The 23000-nt window shown below is 37.9% G+C and overlaps 1 protein-coding gene across 1 annotated transcript in view; it reads right to left on the bottom strand.

Moving 5' to 3' along the window:
• CHMP2B (charged multivesicular body protein 2B) overlaps positions 1-17135 on the bottom strand; it is a 28127-nt gene extending 10992 nt beyond the window's left edge. Inside the window, exons 1-2 of the mRNA XM_004775043.3 lie at positions 17002-17135; positions 3397-3488 (exon numbers count right to left, since the gene is read on the bottom strand). Coding sequence (XP_004775100.1) covers positions 3397-3488; positions 17002-17035 — 126 coding nt within the window. The 5' untranslated portion in view covers positions 17036-17135. The remainder of the gene's footprint in view (positions 1-3396; positions 3489-17001) is intronic.
• Between the last annotated feature and the right edge of the window lie 5865 nt (positions 17136-23000).

Below are 23000 nucleotides of genomic sequence, written 5' to 3'. Positions count from 1 at the left end.
AGCACAACTGACAGAACTGAAAGGATAAACACACAATTAGCATGAGGTATTCAACACTCCTCTCCAGTACACAGCTATAATTGTTAGAACAAGTAGCTAGAGAATCTGTAATGATACATATTTACAAAAAATACTATGATCAACCTGACCTAACCAACATTTATAAAAACGCCACCACCAATAGCAGAATACTTCATACGTGTACACTAAAAAAAAAGGAAATCACCAAAACACAACATATTTTGCTCAGAAAACAAGACTCAATAAATTGAAGAGGACTGAAAGCATACAAAGTATGTTCTCTAACCACAATGAAATTAAACTGGAAATCAGTAAGGGAAAGGAAGGAATATTATAAATAAGCAGAAATAAAACAACATGGTTTTAAATAAGTCATGAATTGGAAAAAATCTCAGGAGAAATAAGATAGTTTTTTGAATTTAATAAAATGAAAATGCAACATATCAAAATGTGTGGGTTACAGTTAAAATAGCTCTTAGGGAGAAATTTATAGCATTAAAGTTATATTGGAAAAAATAAGTATCTCACAAGCTTGAAAACTGAGAATGTAGAAAAAAGTAAAACAGTAAATACAAGTAAAAATAATATAAACAAGGGCGCCTGGGTGGCTCAGTGGGTTAAGCCGCTGCCTTCGGCTCAGGTCATGATCTCAGGGTCCTGGGATCGAGTCCCGCATCGGGCTCTCTGCTCGGCAGGGAGTCTGCTTCCTCCTCTCTCTCTCTCTCCCTGCCTCTCTGCCTACTTGTGATCTCTGTCAAATAAATAAATAAAATCTTAAAAAAAAATAATAATATAAACAATAAAAGAAATCTATATAGTAGGAAAGAAAAATATAGAAAATTGATGAAATCCAAAGCCATTTTTCGTAGGAGACTGATCAAATTGGCAGGCTATTAGCCTGGGAGGGAAAATGAGACAAAAGAGAACACACAAATTACAAAGATTAGGAATGCAAAGGAGGGATGCCTGGGTAGCTCAGTAGGTTGAGCATCTGCCTTAGGCTCAGGTCATGATACCAGGATCCTGGGATCAAGACCCATGTCAGGCTCACTGCTCAGTGGGGAGCCTGCTTCTCCCTTTGTCTGCTGCTCTCCCTGCTTGTGACTCTCTCTCTCTCTGACAATAAATAATATCTTTAAAAAAGAAAAAAAAGTGATGCAAAAGAGGGCATCCCTCTTAAAGATGTTAAAGGATAATATGGGAATATTATGAATAACAAGTCATTACATTTTAAAATTTAATAGACATGGACAAATCACTTGACAAATGTTAACTACCAAAATTCATTTAAAAAGACAGTTATCCTGATCCATTCTGTATCTGTTTTTTCCTAAAAATTGAATTTATAGTTTAGAAACCTATCCACAAAGAAAAGTTCCCTCCCAATCGCTTTACTGATGAATCCTATCAAACATTTAAGGAAGAAATACACAAACTCTTCCAGTAAAGGAACAGTAAGAGAAACCAACTCATGCTTTAAAGTCAGCATCACTCAGATGTCAAAACCAAATAAAGACACTGCATGAAGAGATGACTACAAATGAGTATCTTTCACGAACATGGATGAAAATATTCTTTACAAAATTTCAGCATACTGAGAAAAAATATTTTTAAAAAAACATGTCTTACCAATGGAGCTTATCCCAGGAGAAAAAGCTTGATTCAGCATTAGTAAATCAATAAATGTAATTCACTACATTAACAGACAAAAGAAGAAAAACTACATGATCATCATCTCAACAGATGCAGAAGTGAGGCTGTACCCTCACCTGATAACACAGTAAAACTTAATTCAATATGGTTCACAGTCCTAAATATAAGAACTAAAATATACTTCTAGAGGAACACATAAGAGAAAAACTAGCAACTTTGGGTTAGAGAAAGCTTTCCTGGGACACTAAAAGTACTAATCACAGAGAAAAGGAATAATATATTGCACTTGATTAAAATAAAAATCTGGGGCACCTGGGTGGCTCAGTCATTAAGTGTCTGCCTTTGGTTCAGGTCATTATCCCAGGATCCTGGGATCAAGCCCCACATTGGGCTCCCTGCTCAGCGGAAAGCCTGCTTCTCCCTCTCCCACTGCCCCTGTTTGTGTTCCCTCTCTCGCCGCATCTCTCTCTGCCAAATAAATAAGATCATTCAAAAAAAAAAAAAAAAAAAACCTTTAAAAAAAATAAAAATAATAAAAATCTTCTGTTTTACAAAAGACACTATCAGGAAAATAAAAGAACAATAACTGAAGAAAGTATTTGTAAAATATATATGCAGTAAGGTACTTGTATTTGAAATATATAAAAAACCCTAACAAATAAATAAACATTCATAAAAAAATAGGTAAAATATTTTAATAGACACTTTGGCAAAAAAAAAAAAACACTTTTGCCCTATAAATGGCACAAAGGCACATGAAAAGATGCTGAACATCAATGGCAATTAGCAAAATACAATTTAAAATGACAATCCACTATATGCCACCAGAATGACTAAAAGTAAAAAGACTGTCAACTCTAACTATTGGCCAGGATGGGAAACAACTTTACTTTCATATACAGCTGGTAGGAACAGAAAACATTACAGCCAATTTGCAAAACTGTCTAGCAGTTTCTCACACAGTTAAACATACATTTACCCTATGATCCAGCAATCCCACTCCTAGGAATACACCCAAGAGGAACGAAAACATATGTGCACACAAAGACTTCAATTGCATCCTTATAGCAACTTTATTCAAAAGAGCCCAAACCTGGAAATAACCCAAATGTCCACTAGCTGATGAGCAGATAAATAAACTGTGAAACATCCATACAATGAAGTAAATAAAAAAAATTAATACTGATTATGTTATAATATTAATCTCAAAATAATTATGATGAGTGAAGGAAGCCATATTAAATACACATTTTAAAAACATAACATAAAAATATTTAAAAATGGACAAGATAATCTAATTTTTTAAAACTACATTCATTATCACAGACACAATAATCACCAAAAATCAAGTAAGATACCTATGAGTCCACATAATTATTTCTTCTAACCCTTTCTTGCTATTCAGGACTATTTGGTCTTTGTTGTTAACTGAGAATGAAGTAGCTGTGTTTTGAGCAATACTTCCTCCTAGGCATTCATGACTTCTACAAACTGAAGAATAATTTGATTTTATAACGAGCAGAATTCACAGAATCCTGATAAAAGTGAGCAGAATGACAGAATCAACAAAGGTAAGCAGAAAATGCAGGAAGACGGTAAATGCCATTTTTTAGTAAATCACTTACCACCTGCCATGTGTCTTTTTCTTAGTTAGCTAATTATTCTGACACTAATTTCCAAATTTGTTTGAAAAGTTATACTGAAATTTAATGTTCTACTTACCAGCTGTTTTTCTTGTTTCTCTAAAGCTGCTCGATCTCTGATTATAGCCCTCTGTGTACCTCGTAATTCTCGATTCTGTTCCTTTATTACATCTAAGAGAACCACAAAAGAAACCTAAATGTATGAATTCCAAAGTTTTTTTCAATAATATTTGAAATATTAGACTTGGAGACCTTAATTTAAAAAAAAAAAAGAAGAAAACGATTTACTAGATGTTAAAATTTTTGCATTCAATATACTAAAAGATTAGTCAAAAATTAATACTTGGATTATAAATATTAATTATATAAAGAATTATAAAAGTACAGATATGCTACAGTGAGAAGTTTAACCAAAAGTATATATAAATCACAATAAAATATTCGCTTAGAAAACTGATTGTATGCAATGTTTTATGTGGCACACATATATGTCTCTCTCTCTCTCTCTCTCTCTCACTCACACACACACACACACACACACTTTTCATCTCTTCTTACTGTAGTATTTTATGAAATTCCAGGAAGGAAGACAGATCATGTGTTTATTAAATCCTTTTTTCTACATTAAGTCATTATATAATATAGCGTGAAGCAGCAGACCTTCCAATGAGGCAGGATTTGAATCCTCCCTCTACCATTGGCTCATTGCATGATGATACCTCAGCAAAATCAGTTAATATTCTAAACTTCAAATTTCTTATTCATAAAATAATGACAGTTGGTAAGGTGTATTTAACATACATAATATACTATTGAATTGCCACTCAATCGTAATGTTTTTCTTTTCTTTTTTTTTTTTTTAAAGATTTTATTTATTTATTTGACAGAGAGAGAGATGACAAGCAGGCAGAGAGGCAGGCAGAGAGAGAGAAGGAAGCAGGCTCCCTGCTGAGCAGAGAGCCCGATGTAGGGCTCGATCCCAGGACCCTGAGATCATGACCCGAGCCGAAGGCAGCGGCTTAACCCATTGAGCCACCCAGGCACCCTCGTAATGTTTTTCTAACTTATTTCAACTCATCTGGATTCATTACTCCCATCTTTTGAAGAATTAGTATTAGTCTAGGCCTCAGGGACCGTAATTTGGGTTAGTTGTTACTAAATAGTTATTTCTTTAAAAATCACAAATAGGGACGCCTGGATGGCTCAGTTGGTTAAACAGCTGCCTTCAGCTCAGGTCATGATCCCAGCATCCTGGGACTGAGTCCCACATCCGGCTCCTTGCTCGGCAGGGAGCCTGCTTCTCCCTCTGCCTCTGTCTGCCATTCTGTCTGCCTGTGCTCATGCTCTCTCTCCCTCTCTCTCTCTCTGACAAATAAATAAAATCTTTAAAAAAATATATCACAAATATTGGGGCGCCTGGGTGGCTCATTGGGTTAGGCCTCTGCCTTTGACTCAGGTCATGATCTCAGGGTCGTGGGATCGAGCTCCGCATTGGGCTCTCTGCTCAGCAGGGAGCCTGCTTCCTCCCCCTTCTCTCCCTCTGCCTGCTTCTCTGCCTACTTGTGATCTCTGTGTATCAAATAAATAAGTTAAATTAAAAAAAAAATCACAAATATTGATGGTAATTCTTGCCAAAACTGATCTCTCTTTATCAGGAATCTTGCTAAGTGCTGTACGTGCATTATACAATAGTCACAATAATGTTATAGAGTTGGTTTTTCATTATTTTATATTTGAAGAAAATTAAGTGTTAGGAAGTTTAAATAACTTGCCAAAAGTCACAAGGTCATAAGCAGTAATGCCAGATTTGGATCCAGTAATCTTAATTACTTCATTAGAGTTCCTTTCTAGTCAAGACGTAGATTTAAAAATAGTAGTAACAACAGAAGAATAGTCTCTTCATCAAATGGCACTGGGACAACAGGATGTCCACATGAAAAAAAGAAAAAAAAAGAAATTGGGCCCCTACAGCACAGTGTATCTAAAAAATTAATTAGGGGCACGTAGGTGGCTCAGTCAGTTAGGGTCCAACTCTTAATTTCAGCTCAGGTCATGAACTCGAGATCATGAGACTGAGCCCACATCAGGCTCCATGCTCAAAGTGGAGTCAGCTTGAGATTCTCTCCCTCTCCTTCTGCCCCTCCCACCGTTCATGTGCCCATGCACAATTAAAAATAATAATAATAGTATTTAAGAAATAAATACATAAATAAAATCTTTTTTTTAAAAATTAACCCAAATATAAAACTGAAATCATACAATTCTTAGGATAAATGGGAGTAAATCTATATAATCTGGGACTTGGCAACAGATTCTTAGATATGACTCTAAAAGCATGAGCAACAAAAGAAAAAACAGACGGGCGCCTGGGTGGCTCAGTGGGTTAAGCCGCTGCCTTCGGCTCAGGTCATGATCTCAGGGTCCTGGGATCGAGTCCCGCATCGGGCTCTCTGCTCAGCAGGGAGCCTGCTTCCTCCTCTCTCTCTCTGCCTGCCTCTCTGCCTACTTGTAATCTCTCTCTGTCAAATAAATAAATAAATCTTAAAAAAAAATAAAAATTAAAAAAAAAAAAGAAAAAACAGACACTTCGTGCAACTTAAAGGCTGTGCACCAAAGGACATTATCAAGTGGAAAGATATTTCACAAAAAGAGTGAAACTATATACAAACTATACATATGTTAAAGAGTCTAGTATCTAAGATATATAAAGAACTCTTAATAATTTAAAAACAAGACAATCTAATTAAAAATGGTTGAAGGACCTGAATAGATAACTTATCCAAAGGAGATACAGAAATGGCCAATAAATACAAAAAGAAGATGCTCAGCATCATTAGTCATAAGGGAAAGGAGAGATACTACACACACACCAGAATGGCTGTAATGAAAAAACAAAAATGGAAAAATGCAAGTGTTAATAAGGATGTGAAGACCGGTACCCTTATATATTGCCAATAGGAATGTAAATTGTTTCAGACACTGTGGATAACAATTTGGTGCCTCCTCAAAAAGATAAACATAAAATTACCATATGACCCAGCAATTCCACTTCTAGGTATTAGAGAGATGGAGTGTAAAAAGAAAGGAAGTACTAATACATACTACAACGTGAATATCCAAAACCTCCAAAATATCATACTAAGTGAAAAAGCCAGATATAAATGGTCACATTTTATGACTTGTTCATATGAAATATCAAATTATATAAGTCCATAAGGACAGAAAGCAGACTGGTATTTTCCAGGGGTTGGGGAGAAAAGAAAATGCTGAGCACTGCTTTACTTGTACAGGATTTTACTGTGAGGTGATGATGTTTTGGAACTAGAGGTGATGGTTATACACCACTGTGAAAGTACTAAATGCCACTGAACTGTTGTTCACTCTAAAGTGGTTAATATTATGTGAATTTCACCTCAAATAAAACAATAGAGCCAACATCCATTTTCCTTTTGCTGATGGAACATCACAACTTATTTCTACACATTCCTGTGTATTACATAAAACTTTACACAGAATAAAGATAGGCGCTTACGTTGAAGAACAGGCAGTATACTAAGAGGTTTACAACCACCACAAAGGTAAGTACTATTATCTCACTTATTTCAGAGCAGGGAATCGACATTAGGTGAGGTAATCTGTCCAAGGAAGAAACAGTACTAGGATTCATATACAGGCGGTCTGATTCCAGGGCCTCTGATTTTAACTACTGTTATTATGCTGTGAAGCCTTTCAGACAAACAAGAAATAAAGTTATCAGAGACATAATCCTTATAAATATAGATCTGTATTAATAAAAATATACAATGAAAAACATTTCAAGTCATTACATAAGATATAACTAATCAACTACAATGACTTTCTAAATAAAAGTTACAATGCCAGAGCTCCTCCTTATAAGACATCTATTTCCCCACCTTTGCATACTCTGTTTCTCACTAACATTATATTGGTGGAGCACTGGCTGTAATTCTATTGTCACAATTTGTGTTTCCTAAGACTGCTGTAATAAATATCAAAGACTGGGTAGTTTAAACAAGAGAAACTAATTTTCTCACAGATCTGGAAGCTCGAAGTCCAAGATCAAGGCACTGGCAGGTTTGATTTTTCCCCAGGCCTCTCTCTTTAGCCTGCACATGGCTGCCTTCTTGCTGTGTCCTCATATGGCCTTTACCTGAGTGGCCCATCCCTGGTGCCTCTTTCCTCTTCTTATAATGTCACCCTCCTATTGGATTAGGGCTTTGCCTTCATAATCTCATTTAACCTCAATTACCTCTTTACATACCTTATCTCCAAATACAGTCACATTTGGGTTAGGACTTTAACATATGAATTTTGGAGCATACAATTCGGTCCACAGTACACATTATCTTTCCTCTGGTATCTGTAGACACTGAACAGCAAAGTTCTCATTTCCCTAGATTTAAAAGCAATCATCGGCCTTTTCATCCTCAATACTCCCAATTTTCTTCTTTTGAACTTAGCATACTATCTTGCCAAAGCCAATGAATTGGTATAAAAACATTCACCATTTACCCTACTCTTTCAACAGAAAATATATTTTGTATTTAAAACTATGAAATTATAATGAACTCTGGAGTATAACATCTTGGTGTACTGACAACTTCCTAAACTCATCTAGCATGAAATGAAATGGTAACAATGAGATAGTGATGAGGATCTTCTAAAGCCACAGAGTACAGAAGTGAAAAAGAAGCCACCATACTGACAAGCCAAATTGTGATCAAATAACTGACACAGATGCAAAGCAATCGCTGAAAGCCTTGACTGCTAAGATTTCGAATTCTATCAATATATATTTTCTCATTATAGGGTGGTATCATATATGATAAAAAGTATATATTTGATCTTTGTCTTAAGTTCCTGGCACAGAACTCCTAAAACCCTTGGAATTTCCTTAGTGGTAGGAATATCTTTTAACTCAAGAAAGGGTATCCGTAGGTAGTTTCTGGAGGGGACTGGCTACCAGAAAGACCAAATGCTTGAATAGAGGGTAGGAAGTTTAGCATCATCACTCCCCTCAACTGACCTCAGGAGAAGGGAGTGGAACTGAAGACTGGGTTATAAAAACTCCTGAATAAAGATATTAGGACAGCTTCTGGGTTGGTGAAAAACATACTGATGTGCTGGGAGAGCAACATGCTTGAAAAGGGCATGAAAGCTCTGTGCCACTTGCAGCCTCCAAAACTTTGCTTCCATTTGGCTATTCCTGAGTTCTAACGGTTATCAAACTGTGGAGGAAGTTATGGGGACTCTAGAATTTACAACTGGTTAGTCAGAAGTACTCGTGGCCAACTGGGACTTATGACTCGCATCCAGGATGAGGACAGTCCTGGAGGCCTGAGCCCTGAACTTGCGGTGTCTGTGCTAACTCCAGAGTGTGAGGATTGACTGACTTTTTGGACCCAACAGTTGATGTCAGAGAATGAGAGCAGAAAATAGATATAGCCATCTCTGTTGGGAAAACACTACTTATGACACGAAATTTTACCAAAACATGTACCTTAATCAAAATAGTTTTACTTCTCTTTTCTTAATTTTATATAACTATGTGTACCATAACTGTCACAGTACATTAGAGAAAGAAAAATAAAGAAAATTAACTACTGCATATTCCATAGCCCCATAGTTAATAGACATATTAATATTTAAACAGTTCTAAGCTATAAACTGAGAGCACCTAATGTTGCATACTAAAATATAGTCATAACACATTAAAACATATTATGGTAAGTAAGAAAAGAGAGTAAAACATTTTCTTCATATAAGATGATAGGCATAATTCTACAAAACAAACATATTACTCTCAACTTTTTTTTTAATAAAAGCAATCCCTATGTTAAATCCACATTTAATGATTTGGTCTCCTAGATAATTCAGAGGGACTAATAACAGATTCTAAGACACTTTTAATGTTTTTAGGCCAAGTTTATTTTCCATTATATTTATTTTTTGGTAGGTTGGATTTCCTCCCAAGATTACAAGCACTTTAAGAGCAAGGAGCACAGTATTTTCTTTATTCTACTTGTATTCCCACCACACTTCATGCCAACTACTACCCCAATGTGTATTTAGCAGTGATCTGCAAGAGTACAAACATATTTAAATGTAAAAGAATGTGTCTTACAGGCATAGTTAATACATTTCTTTAAGATGTATAATAAACTCCACTGGTTACCAAGAAAGATGGTTGATAATGTAACCATGAACCTTGACTATGTCAGATCTCTTTATACAGTAGAAAAATAAAACACTGTAATAACCAGGTATTTCCCTAATAATTTTCTGCTTTTCCCTTTTTTCATTCCAAGTCAAGACAATGACAGAAACATGTACTGGGTATTACTGAATCTAGGAGATAGAGTGCTTGGCTCCTGTCCATCCCTGCTTCTTTCTCTAGGCAAAAGAATATGCCCAAATTTTTATATTCTAGCAATTCATCTACCTTGTGGGGTTGCTGTGAAACACTTCATAATAGGTGGTAATAAAGAACTTTCACATTGTGAAAATGGCAATGATACATATCTGTGACTATGATATGTTCTTTGCTACCATTTGGTGAGGCAGAAAAGAGTCCAGAGGCCGCCCCAAACCACCACCCTCTTTCTCACCCATACCCAGCACAACACTTAGAAGACACCCAAGCCAGCTCTACTATAGGCATTAAAAGCCTAACTTAAGCCTTTCAGGCTCTTTTTTACTGAGTGAAATATATATACATATATCACAGACTCAAATTTTGGACTTAAGATACAGAGAGAAAAGGTCATTCTGCTCTCCTTAGTTCTGAATCAATAAGCTCTATCTGCTTACAGGAAAAAAAAAAAGTCAGAAAATAAAAAATAAAAACAAAAATAAAGGGGGTCTCCATATAGTCCAGCCTAGCTTACTAGAATTCTCTACTGGGGTTTGAGGCGAGGCCCCAACTTGAATTATGGCTGTCCTTCCTGGCCCTGCTTATTTACATATAATTTGCACATTTAAGGATTAAGGCAAAAAGTAATTATCAACTCTAAATACAGGCATTCATTTCTTTTTGAGTTATATGTTAAATATGTTTAAAGTGCCTTTCCTTTGGGGAAAAGGAGGTGGCCCATCTCAAGCTTACAGAGTAGTTCAGTTTTCTGCCCCAGGAGCCTTGAGGCACTGGTGTACTAGACAGCATCCACTCCACCATATACAGGTTTTGTTCTTTGCTATAAGGTTATGTTTACTCTAAGGCCAAGACATTTTAATCTAATATATCATATTTTCTGCTTTTAAATGTATTTCTTTAAAAAAATCCATACATTTTTATTGCCTATCAGTTATCCTAAATCCAGTGATCACAGGGATTGAAATAAGAGCACAGAATAAGTAAGGCATATCCTGCGTTACCATTTTTATTAACTTGTTTTGGAGATTAAGACCTGAGAAGACAGGGAGCTTCTCCTTTAGATTTTATCTGCAATCTCTGCAGCAGCTGGGAGTGGAAGCAGTGGGTCTGCAGCGCTGGAAAGGCAGACTAATGGGTTATTAGCTACATCCTGATCCTTACTGAACAGAAGAACCACCTGTGTGAAGGGGGTGTGATGGAGCTCACCCAACAGTAAAGAGGAAAGGCATCCTGACTATGCAGGGATGTACTAGCCTCTGGGGTGGATGAGAAGAAGAAAACTGCAAATGGTACAAATTCAAACGCTAAAGGGGAAGAAAGAAACATTTAAGGCCCTTTCCTGAAAAAGGGGGCTCTGGGAACCAAAGTTACTGACAGGCAGAGGGAAAATGACAATGAGAGGAATGGGTGAGGGAGGAATCAGAACTTGGAATGTAAGCAAATGTTTCAAGGGTTTGGAAACTATGCATCAAAAATATCAGGGAGGAATGGCATCAGCTTAATTAACCAGTTCTGATACACGGTAAAGAAAAAATAAGAACAAAAAACAACTAGGGGGAAACTGAAAGGATTGTGGAGGATTGTGCCAACAGATTTCTCCTACATACAGTCCTGGGAGCCAACCAGCCATTTAAAAACTAGGCTGAAGTTGAAAAACTCAGCAGGACTTTCTTGGAAAGAGGAGATGGAATACTAAAGAGAAAATAGGAGTCTAGCCTTATGGTAGCATGAAAGGAATGCTCCCCACCCTCCCTCCAGTAAAATCTCAAGTCACTCAAATATTGAGAAATTCATTCAGATTAGTTTATTAGTAAAATATCAGTGTTTTCCAGAGCTGAAGGAAGGTCTTCATATGGGCTCTATGTTAGTAGATCTTTAGGTCTCATGTGGTCCTCAAAGACACAGGCTTTGGTACCATCATCAATAACAGCTTCAGTTCAGGAAATTGTGAGAAAGCATTTTCTCACTTTAGATAAAAGTGGGAACAAGAAGGAAAGATCCTATAAAAGGGAAGTTTCACAGACCTATGGACTTGAAGGTAGAAAATAGTAGCATGAAAAGAAATACCACTCTTTGGGGTCATGCTAGGGATGCAGAAATACAAAGGGGAGACATTTTCCTACAGAAATATCCATGGATGGTATCCATCCATCTCCATACCAAAAAGAATGGAGAACTTTAACTCAGAAAAATTCTCAAAAGAGAGTACTGTGCTTCTGAATGAATCCCACGTTCAATTATTTTTCTTTGGTGTGCCAAGAATGTAGGGGCCAAACAGCAAGTAAAATTTGAGTTTTTAAATATTCAGAATAATAAGCACTAAGGGAACACACAGCATCCTAGGGAAGACCTAGGTATATAACAGGTAGCACCAGACTGTTCTATCTTATTTGGAAGAAAGTAGAAGAGTTCTGGAGGGGATTCAGTTATATAGATGGTAGATTTTCTTCTCTCTTAAGATAACACAAATGTCTCAACTTCCCTTTGACAGGAGATGAATCCCAAGTTAGTCAAAGCTTCACACATCCTGAACCCTGGACTACTAGCACACATGTATACAATCCCAATACCGCCAAAACCAAGAAGCTTGCTCCTCTTCTATCAGTAGGGTTCCTCAAATTTTGTCTAAACTTGCATGGAGGTGGCAGTGATACATGGATGTAGATTATAATAAGCTCTGAATGCCGGAAACACTGCTTTGGGTTAGTAAATACTATTATTTTCAAATTTTGTCTCTAAACGATAAACTGCTCCAGAGATACTTCCATGTATGCTGAAAAGACTCTGCTACCTTGCATAAATGCAATTTAGGAAAAACTCTGAATAAATATAATCCAACTTTGGAAGTACACAAGGATATCCTTTAGTTCCATGAATGCAAGTCAGGAAGCAGAGGCTTAAAAAAAAGGAAGTGAGATACTTAACACAGTTTGAGGTGGCATCGGAGAAAAGTTCTCAGAGAAGAAAAACACCTGACATAGTACAGGTTAGCCAGACGAAGGAAAAAGATGGTTCTATGCATATGGACATCATGACCAAAAATATGTCAGAGAGAGAAAGAGTTTGGTATGGTATGTCCTGATGAATATAAGGACAATACTGCTGAACAGTAAAATGTTCAGATACATGACAGGAAGAAGGGACCAGATCAAGAAGGCCACATGTGCCTTATTAAAGAGCTCTCATTGATCGTGTTGGTACCAGTGATATAATAAAGGGGTTTACACTGAGGAGTAGCATAGTCTGATTTGGGTTTTAGGTAGATCAAATCACAAGGCAACTCTGTAGATGAACAACTTAAGAGTTATGAAGTTACAGAAAGAAAAGCAGAAGGTGATGTAATAAAATTACAAGAAAAATGGGATCTGTATTAGAGCAGGAGTTGTAGGCAAACAGTGGAAAATCATGTGTGTCAAATATTTAAGAGGCAAAAGGAGCAGAACGTGGTAATTAATTAAAGGTAGGAGGCAATATCAAGACTTGCCAACACTGGAAGAGGAAACTCAGGAAAGGAACTGACTTAAAGGAGATGGTGGTGAATTGTTTAGAATCTCTTCAGATTGGGGTACTTTGGGACCTCTAGGTAGAGATACTCAGCAAATCACTGGTCTGAATCTCAGAAAAAAAGAACTAGAGTTACAAATTTGGTATCTATCAGCACTTAGGTAATAACTAAAATACTAAGACTTTGGATAAGATCATGCAGGGAGAGAGTGTACAGTTAGAAAAGTGGCAGCCCAAGATGGAAGCAAGGACAACACTAACATTTAGGAAGCAGGCTTAAAAAAAGAAAAAGGAAGGAAGGAAAAAAAAAAAAAAAAAGCCTGAAAGGAGAAAGAAAAAGAGCGGTTAGAGGAATTTGAGGAAAATATTAAAGAGTTTCATGAAAGCCAAAAGAGAATTTCAATAAATAAATTATTATTAGGATCAAATGCAAAACATAGGCCCAAGAGCTGATCACTAAAAAAATGGCCATTTTGACAATCGAGGAGTTATTGATGATCTTAGCAAGATCTCACTGCTTAAGCTGTAAAGCAAACTGCCACAGAATTTGGGGGTGGTCTGAGAATTAAAGGGGTAGGAATGGGAGACAACAAGAAGAGAAAAAAGACAGTGGACAATACTTCCTAAAAAACCCTGGTCAGGGGGAGAATCAGGGAAAGGAGGATTTTTCTAGTTCTACTACTATTTGAAATTAAAGTTCTACCACTGATTCCAGGGGAAAAGAGCCTGGTTCACAGATAAATGGTTACCATTACACAGTACCTACCAAAAGTTGAGAATTCCATATACTAGGAAGAACAGCAAAATAAACCGTGCCATAGGATCTCTAAAAAGAAAATATTACCAATGATAATACTCAAGGGATGATGTTCTGGTTCTGCCACTATGTGGTGTAACCTTGGGCAAATTACTTAGTCCTTTGTATCCCAATTTCCTCACCTATAAAGTGAGGATGATAGTAGTACGTATCTTCTAAATTCTCTGTGAATTAAGTATAAGATGCTGCATACAAAATGCTATCACAGTGCTGGCTTTGAAGAGGACCTCAAATTTGCCTTTACTGAGGATAAGAGACAACAATTATATAATGCTGAAAATTTTTCACTTTTTAAAAGACATATTTAGTTGTTCATTTATGACAAATCCTCATGGCATCCTGATTCACAGGTTCATAATTAGTTTCAATAAACAATAAATAGGTCACCATTAGTCTACTTGGGGGAAAAAACAATACTGTGAACACTTTAACCTATGTATATAAGTATACTTTATAAATTGGTAAAAGAAAAACCAAATACTCAATTGTAATTTCAAATTCAGAGATATCTTTATCTTCTATGGCATTGAGGTACAATTCTCATTAATTTTTGCAACAAAGTATACACTGCAGAGACTTGTTCATCTTTGTGTCAAGATGAATTAAACATAACTCTGAATAGTAATAAGTGCTGTAATGTTGTCTCCCTTTCTAATTTACAAGTGCAGTAGTCTTTAATGATATAGTATGTAACTCTTCCAGCCAATCCAAAGAGACAAAAAGATTCAATTATTCTCCAGATCTATGTGGTTACATATCTCCCTTATATATCAGAATTTCATTACTGCTGAAGCAGATAAAAAGGCAGCATACAGCAAAAGATCTTATGATCAATAATCAACGAGTCCAAGGATCTGCAAGAAATCCATAAAAATACATTACATTTCATAATATATAGCCTCATTACTGCTAAGAAGAATGCTGTCACCTTTTAAACAAAACACCTTCTTTTTAATAAAACAAGGAGTAAAAACATTAATAAAGCTCTATATCAGAATAAAAGTATAAATCTATAATTAAAATGGCATTAAGTGATCTGAACTGACATAATAATGTAAAAAAAAATCAAGTATGCAGTTTGGTAGTTATAGTAAATGTACATGGTGGCCAAATTTACATTCAGAAATTTCACATGCAGATCTTTATATCTGTAGTACAGCTCCTAGCTAAAGTCCTTAAGACTTTATTTTCACAAATAAATCTATTTAGCAAAAAACATTACTTCTTGGATAAATTAACCCAAGTGCAAATGAGTATACAGTTAAAAATCTCCACTGCACATCTTCACTTTTTTTTAAATTCTGTTCTTTACTTCAAGTACAATAGTTACTAGGCTTCCAAAAGCACCAAGAAGCACAGTGATGAGAATATAGAACTGGTATTTATATCTTTGAAAATATCTGACATATATTAAGCAATTATAGCTGTTTGGCCTTTAATATTATGATGTTTTTAAAAATATAATTTGTAATGTCACAGTAACAAAGGTACAACTCTTTTCCTCTGTTTAGTAAATTCTCACTATATAAAACTGAAACAAAAGATAAACCTGTTCCCCCCCTGAAGTACTATACAGTAATTAGAAACCACAATACTGGTACTGAAACAGTGAAGTGCCCCCTTAAAGATTAGAAGGCATTCTCAAATAAAATCCATCTCACATAATTGTACTATATCCTACACCAACTTGAAAGGTATGTCCAGGTACTGTAAATGGTATTTCTTAGTTAATAAAAAGTCCATAAATCGAAAAAAGGTTTTTCACCCACTCAAGGTAGGCAAAAATGCATTATGCTGTGTACTAAATCAGGACTAACATTACATTATGTGTTGAAGTGAGGGGGAGAGTGGCAGAGAAAAAGTGATGTCTTTGTTATCCTCCCCAAAATAGTGTTGCTGGCACTGGAACAGTCAATACAAAGGAATGAAGGAGTTACCCCAGGTCTGGACTCAGCACCCTGTTTGTACCAATCACTGTCTAGCTACCACTGCTCCTTTTGTGGCTGGGTTAGATCCTTACAAAGAAGTGATTCTTTGGTTGAACCAACAGCAACCTAGACTCAACATGTAATAGGAAACAGAATTTTTAAGTTACTTGAATGAATTTGATTCCTGGTGGCAGTCAATGAATATATCAAGAGTAATTAATCAGTGTTACATATACATATTACAGTAATTGCTCATAAACACCAATTTGTAGATTTCTCTATTCATTTTTCCCCTTAATATGACACTGAACTAAATGTCTGAAACCATGCCAAATATATAAAAATGTAAACTTCTATGCAGATAATACATACCACATCTTACTTGAGACAGCAAAAGATAATCACAGGGAAGGAAAAATACATTATGAAAACTAAACTCAAGGCACTTCCCTTTGGTTTCTCTAATATTTCTCCTGGAGTCAGTAAAGAAGCAGTTGTTTCACATCTCTCTTGATGGGATACTCTTTAAGGGCAAGTCGACCCCGACCCAGGTTCATTTTCTAACTGGAGCCTGTTATCCCCTCCCCCAGCTGAACAGTTTTCCTGTTTGTAAGCCTGTATAAGTCATACAGCTCCAAACTGAAGAAGCAACAAACCAACAGATGAAACCAACAAGAAATGCATCAAATCACCGTCTAATGACACTCAAGGGCCAGCAGCATCCTGACTCCTCGAAATGCTCAAGGTCTCGCTAAAGGAAAAACGGGGGGGGGGGGGCGCGAAAGGGAGCCGAAAAGGTGGTGTGTGTGTGTGTGTGTGTGTGTGTTACAGAGAGAAGCAGCCAGATTATTCAGGTGAGGATGAGGTGTGGCGAGTCGGCAGAGATGGGGAAGCAGAGAAGTGACGCACGAGGGCGGTCACCTGTGGGGCCACTTGATCCAGCCCCGCCCCCAGGGACAGCTGAAAGAACCGTGGCCGGAAGCCCCCAAAACACGCCAGGGAAACGCAGAGCAGGGCCCCTTTGGCCCGGCCTGAACTCACCATCCACGGTTTTCTTCTTGAAGAGAGACGCCATGGTCAGGGACCGCGTCTGGGCTGCCCGGCTCGGCCCGGTCCGGTCCGACCCCGGCTGGGAAAGCACAGGAGGGAAAGGACAGGCCCTAAGAGGGTTTGATGTGGCGGAGCGAAAGGCAAGAGAAGAGGGCGGGGTCTCCAGACAGGACCCGCGGAAGGCGGGTATCCGCGAAGCCTGCCGCAGCGGAGTCGCCCCAGGCTCAGGTGACCGAGAACTAAGACACTTTTTGGAGAAGTCACTTCTAGGCGGCGCCTGCGCATTAGGCGCAAGCGCCTGCGCACTGCGGCGCCTGAAGCTGCTGCCTTTGCCCTTACCTCAGCTGTTGCCCGCTCTTCCAGTGTGCGGGGTCGCGGCGTGGCGTGTCAGGCAGGGGCTTGCGGTGGCAGCAGAGCGTGGAAGACCGTCGGCGGTGTCGGGAAGCTTCTCTCTGCGGGTTCGTGGGGGCATTCTAACAGAGATGAGCCTTGGTTAGCCCTCTCTTCCTTTCTTGGAGGAAGCTGGAAGTGGGGGTCTCCAGCGTCTTAGGACAAGTGTGGGTCGTCCCGGAACCAGTTGGTTTACAACCATCCCGTTGCTGTCACTATCGGTACTTTCATAAGTGCAGGGGTTGGTTGATTGCCGAGCTGTGGTCCGAGCCCTGGCGGTGTTTCCGAAGTTCACGTTCTTTTCCGCCCTGACTCGTCAGCAATCTCCCGGGCGCTCACCCGCGTAGCCCCCTGTGGGTCCGGAGGCGTTCACCTGCCTGGCAGGGCCCAGGGTGCCGACCACCCGGTGTGTCTCTGGGAATCCTGTTCCTAGGCTTGAGAATGGCGGGGAACGGAAGGAATAGGGAACAACTTTCTGAATGCAACACTATTTACTATTCTTGGTCGGAAACAACAACAAAAAATCCCCCCATGTTTGTATCCTGGCTTAAACGTCTCCAATTCTGTTTCTTAAAAATTTTCGATTTCTTGTAATTGTTCAGGAAAAATTCATGAGTATACTGTGAACCTATTAGAATGCTATATAGCTGGATCTTGGTGCTTAAGGTGGGGAGAGGAGCCCCTAAAGGAAAAGCATAATAAATTATTTAAAGAATACTTGTGAATATAAGCATAAATATGGAAAACATAGTCTTTGGAGCAAGACCTTAAATTCATTGTTTTACTTCATTCTGTGTGTGTGTGTACACACATACCTCAGTTTAATATATTATCTCGCTATTTAAAATCTTAATTCTGCTGTGAACTTTTTTCCTTGCAATCTGTTAGAGCCTTAAGAAATACTTGTCTCCTACAGGATAAAAATAGTAGTAGCCTTTGTTTCATGGCATTTCTGCCAGGGAAAACACTCCAGTAATAGTGTCAATACTATTAGTCACCTCTGGCTTTATGAATCATGTCTCAAAGATTTCTAAGTGTTTGTGGGAGTCAGAATTTGCTTCCCCATTTTTTTTCTCATCTCAAAGTCCTCAGGGCCACTGATAATCCTACTGTTGTGGCTAGAATGTAGCTAAGAGACTGCTCAGGAGAACTTTCTCAGAATGACATGGTAAAATGCAAAGTATAATTGTCTCATTCATCCTCAAATTATTCTAGATATTATGGGACAAGTACGGAAATGGGGAAAAAATGTAAACAAGAACATGTAGGCTCTGCGCGTAAGGCTGGCCTTTCTGGCGAAAACTCTGAGGCAAAAGGCGGTTTACCCTGGCTGCCTGTTGTAATGAATGGCACTGAGCTGTGCTTGAATGCATGAGAGGCAATAAGCTGTTATGTGCGTAGTAATCGTACTCCTCCCTGCAGCAGTCACCCTTGTTTTATTACTCCTATACAATCCCCCCCACTGACCCAATTGTAACAGTTGGGAAAATGCCAAAATACTTAGCAGCAACCATATGGAAGACCCTCCAAAAGTGCACAGCAGGAGCTAAAGACAGGGCTTGTTCATTACAATAAAGACAAAATAAAAATATGTAGTATTTAAACTCAGCGCTCTAATAGCTTGATTCTCCCATAGTTTGAAGCAGGCGGATATTAGCTGATATGCACCAGACTGGCCAGCATTCACTCTGATTAGTTGGCAACCAAACTGTACCCGTTTATATTTTGTATCTCACTCCTAATTTAAAGGGTATGTACACTTTAATATAGCTGAGAAGCTGAGACTTAGGACACCATGGAACCAAAAACTAGAATACATGGGTATTTTTCATTCCTTTAAAACCATCACCATAAATGAAACAAAACACAAACAAAAACCCGCACCATCATCACAAGCAAACTCACTGAATCAGTAAAACACCTATATAAGCATGATGGGTAGAGAAAACCTTTCAGTTGTATTCTTATACACTCATTAAGAAATGATGAATTAATAACCTATGGTCACATCATTTTGACCCAATGCTCTTCTTACAAATTGCTCAGATAGCAAAAAAAAAGTACTTATTACACACCTAATGCTACATTCCATGCTATAGACAGGGGACATACCAGTGAAGAAACAAATACGGTTCCTTTCCACTCTTCTCTTACCCACCTTTCTACCAGGTTTTTCATCTTTTCTCATTCACTTGCCACAATTCTGACACCAATTCCAATATGTGTGTATTTTTTCCCCCGACATCAAGCAAGTCTCAGACACCAGCTAGGTGTTCTATGATTCAACTCCATTCTGACACTCTTCTTGGAGATTCCACAGGTTAAAGTTTCAGTCTTATGGACTGCCCCCGCTTCAGATGTCAATCACAAATCCAGGTTGTTACTTGTGCTTCTGAATAACTAGCTAACAATCAGAAAATCCCATACCCTTCCCTCCAACCCCCGCCATAGGTTTGAATAATTTGTTAGATGGGCTCACAGAACTCCGGAGCCCTGTTTATTCAATAGATTGCTGGTTTATTGCAAAATATATAAAGGATACAAATCAACAGCCAGAAGAAGAGATACTCAGGGCAAGTTTCTGAATGCAGGAGTTTTTGTTCCCTTAGAGTTAGAAGCCCCAGCACAGTATCATATAGAGGCATATGATTTCACCAACCTGGAATTACCCTCAACCCTGTCCTATTGGGTTTTCACAGACGCTTTGTAACATTGCATGACTGATTAAATCACCAGCCAGTGGTGACTCAATTCCATCTCGAACCCCTCTCTACTCCCCAGAGGTTGCAGAGATGGGACTGAAATTTCCAGTCCTCTAATCACATTATTGGTTCCCTTAGTGACCTGCCCCCATCCTTAAATGTTTACTAAAATTGACCCCATAAAGTCAAGTGTGTTTGAAGAGGATTTGTCATGGATATCGTCACTTAGAAAATTCCAAGGGCTTTAGGAGTTGCGTGCCAAACAGGACAAAGATCAAATATTTATTTCCTTTTATAAACTACAATATCACACTTGTCTATCACAGAGAAGCAGGTTTTGGCTCATTGTAAGAAAAAGAGCTATTCTGGGGCACCTGGGTGGCTCAATGGGTTAAGCCTCTGCCTTCGGTTCAGGTCATGCTCGCCTCTCTCCCTCTCCCTCTGCCTGCCTCTCTGCCTACTTGTGATCTCTCTCTCTGTCAAATAAATAAATAAAATCTTTAAAAAAAAAAAAAAGAGCTATTCTACAATGGGATGAGTGCTGCCTGAGTTATTAAGTTCCTTGTCAAGGAGCAGGTTTTTGTTCGAAGAGGAGCAGGTTTTTGTAGACAGCATTCTTAAAGGAATCAAAGGCTTGATGAGAAAGTTTCTAAGGTTTCTTTAAAATCTAAAATTTATTTGGCTAACATAGAGTTCAAGCCAAATACCTTGGTGTATTGTGTTTTACACCCTACAGATAATACTACCAAATCCTGTTGGCTTCACCTTTAAAGTTATTATAAAGCCAAAAAGATATAGTATTTCATCATTTGGAATCATCCTGATTCAGGTAACATATATCTCTCATCTGGATCATCAGCTATGTTATTTCCTTGCATCTGTCCTGACCTCATTCCACTTTTGTCTCAATATAATATTGCAGGATTTCTTTTCCTTCTTTCTGTGCCTGTGGTTCCTGGCCACGCCACTTTGAAGAATGAAGAAGTAGACAAGATAGAGTACTGGGCAGCGAAGCAAGGTTTACTTAGAGTAAAACAAGGTTGACTGAGTGGTAATACAAAGCTCCCAAAGAGGTAAGGGACCCAAGGGGTTGCCACTAGAGTTTCTAAATCTAGGGGGTTTTATGCAATTATTGGAGAACTGTTTTAGTTTGATTAATCCTCCCTATGCTCTCATTCAATTGGGTTTTTGTCATCTACCTATCATTCGGGGAAGGGTGGAGGGCTCCTTACCAGGTGGTGTAAAATCCTTTTAAGACTGATTTCCTCTTAGGGCAGGGGGAGCCCCTTGCCCCTACCTCCCTTTCTTCCAACTATCCTTTATCAGTAGCAGAGTGGTCCTGTTAAAATACGGTTAAAATATGGATCAAATCATGCTGTTCTGTTCCTCAAAAAAGATCAATGTATTCCCAATACTTAGGCCTGGAGCTCACGCACATGTGTGCATGTGCACATACACACACACACACACACACACACACACACACCCCTGTTCTACAGACTAAACTTCTGTTGTTTATTCATAAATATCCAAATTTTTACCGTCCATGTTGCCCTCCTAATTATTTGCTTTCATTATGTGTCACTCCGGTGGAACATAACTATTTAGATGCGATCTTAGAATTATACTATCCATTCCTGCCCTTGTTCCGTATACTGTATTTCTGACAGCACTCCCTTCAAGTGCATTAGCATTCTTGGAATCATATCAAACTTTTTTAGTCAAGTAAAACTTTGGCATTTTTTAAGAAATACAAATTCCTACTTAGTCCTCCCCATCCTCTATTTTTTTTTTTCTTAAAGATTTCATTTATTTATTTGACAGAGATCACAAGTAGGCAGAGAGTCAGGCAGAGAGAGAGAGGGGGGAGGCATGCTCCCCGCTGAGCAGAGAGCCCCATGCGGGGCTCGATCCCTTGACCCTGAGATCATGACCTGAGCCGAAGGCAGAGGTGTAACCCACTGAGCCACCCAGGTGTCCCAACCCCATCCTCTATTTAATTGATGGATAATTTTAACCTAAAAAGCTAAAAACAAAACTTTTCGTGCATCACTAGAGACATCTATTCATCTTTGTGTTTACTCAATCAATTACTAAGTCATCAAGGTTTTATTTAAATTTCAGTTTTAAGACCATTTTGAAGATTTTTGTAATTTTTAATAAGACAGACATTTCTGTGAAAATTAAGGTAACTCATGCTATGTTTTATTCACACTTTATCAGCTATAGCAACCATAAAGATAAAAGAGATGAGTTGTGTTTGGCATAACTCATGCCTAAGGAAAAAATACTCCATATGATCAATGGTTTCTTTTTCAGGTATTAATAAAATATAATTTAATAATCCGTTTAAAATTGTTTTCTAGAGTATTTCATAACATAGTTTCCTCTTCTTTGAAAACTTGTTATTTACCATTCATTTGGTTTTACTATCTTAGGTTAAAATTTGAATGGATGCCCTTTTCTACTCTGTTGGCTCTTGACGTGTATAATGTCAAGGCTGAGAGTGCTGACTCTGGACACAGACTACGTGGGTCTATAATCAACTCTGCCACTTTTCAGCTAATTAGACTTGGGGCAAGTCACTGAACCTCTCCATGTCCATTTCATCCATATAAAATCTCCTTCATATACAGCTGTTGACAGAATTAAATAAGTTAATATATGCAAAATGCCCAGATTAGACCTGACACATAATAAGCACTAACAAGGTATTACCTAATTACCTATCTTGGTATTGTTTCCAGCTTACCTTTCCATGTTTCCTCAAGAGTAATCTCTCTACTTTGAAATTCACTCAATCCTAGATACATTCACTCTATCAGCTACTCCTCTTCATTAGTCTGTTTCCTTCTCCTTAATTTAAAAAAAAAAATCTGTTTTTCTTGTCCTTTATTC

Source organism: Mustela putorius, unplaced genomic scaffold (genome assembly GCF_011764305.1).
Source record: "Mustela putorius furo isolate JIRA1106 unplaced genomic scaffold, ASM1176430v1.1 tig00003834_pilon_pilon_pilon, whole genome shotgun sequence".
Classification (NCBI taxonomy): Eukaryota; Metazoa; Chordata; class Mammalia; order Carnivora; family Mustelidae; genus Mustela; species Mustela putorius.
This window is presented reverse-complemented; position numbering and strand designations above follow the sequence as displayed.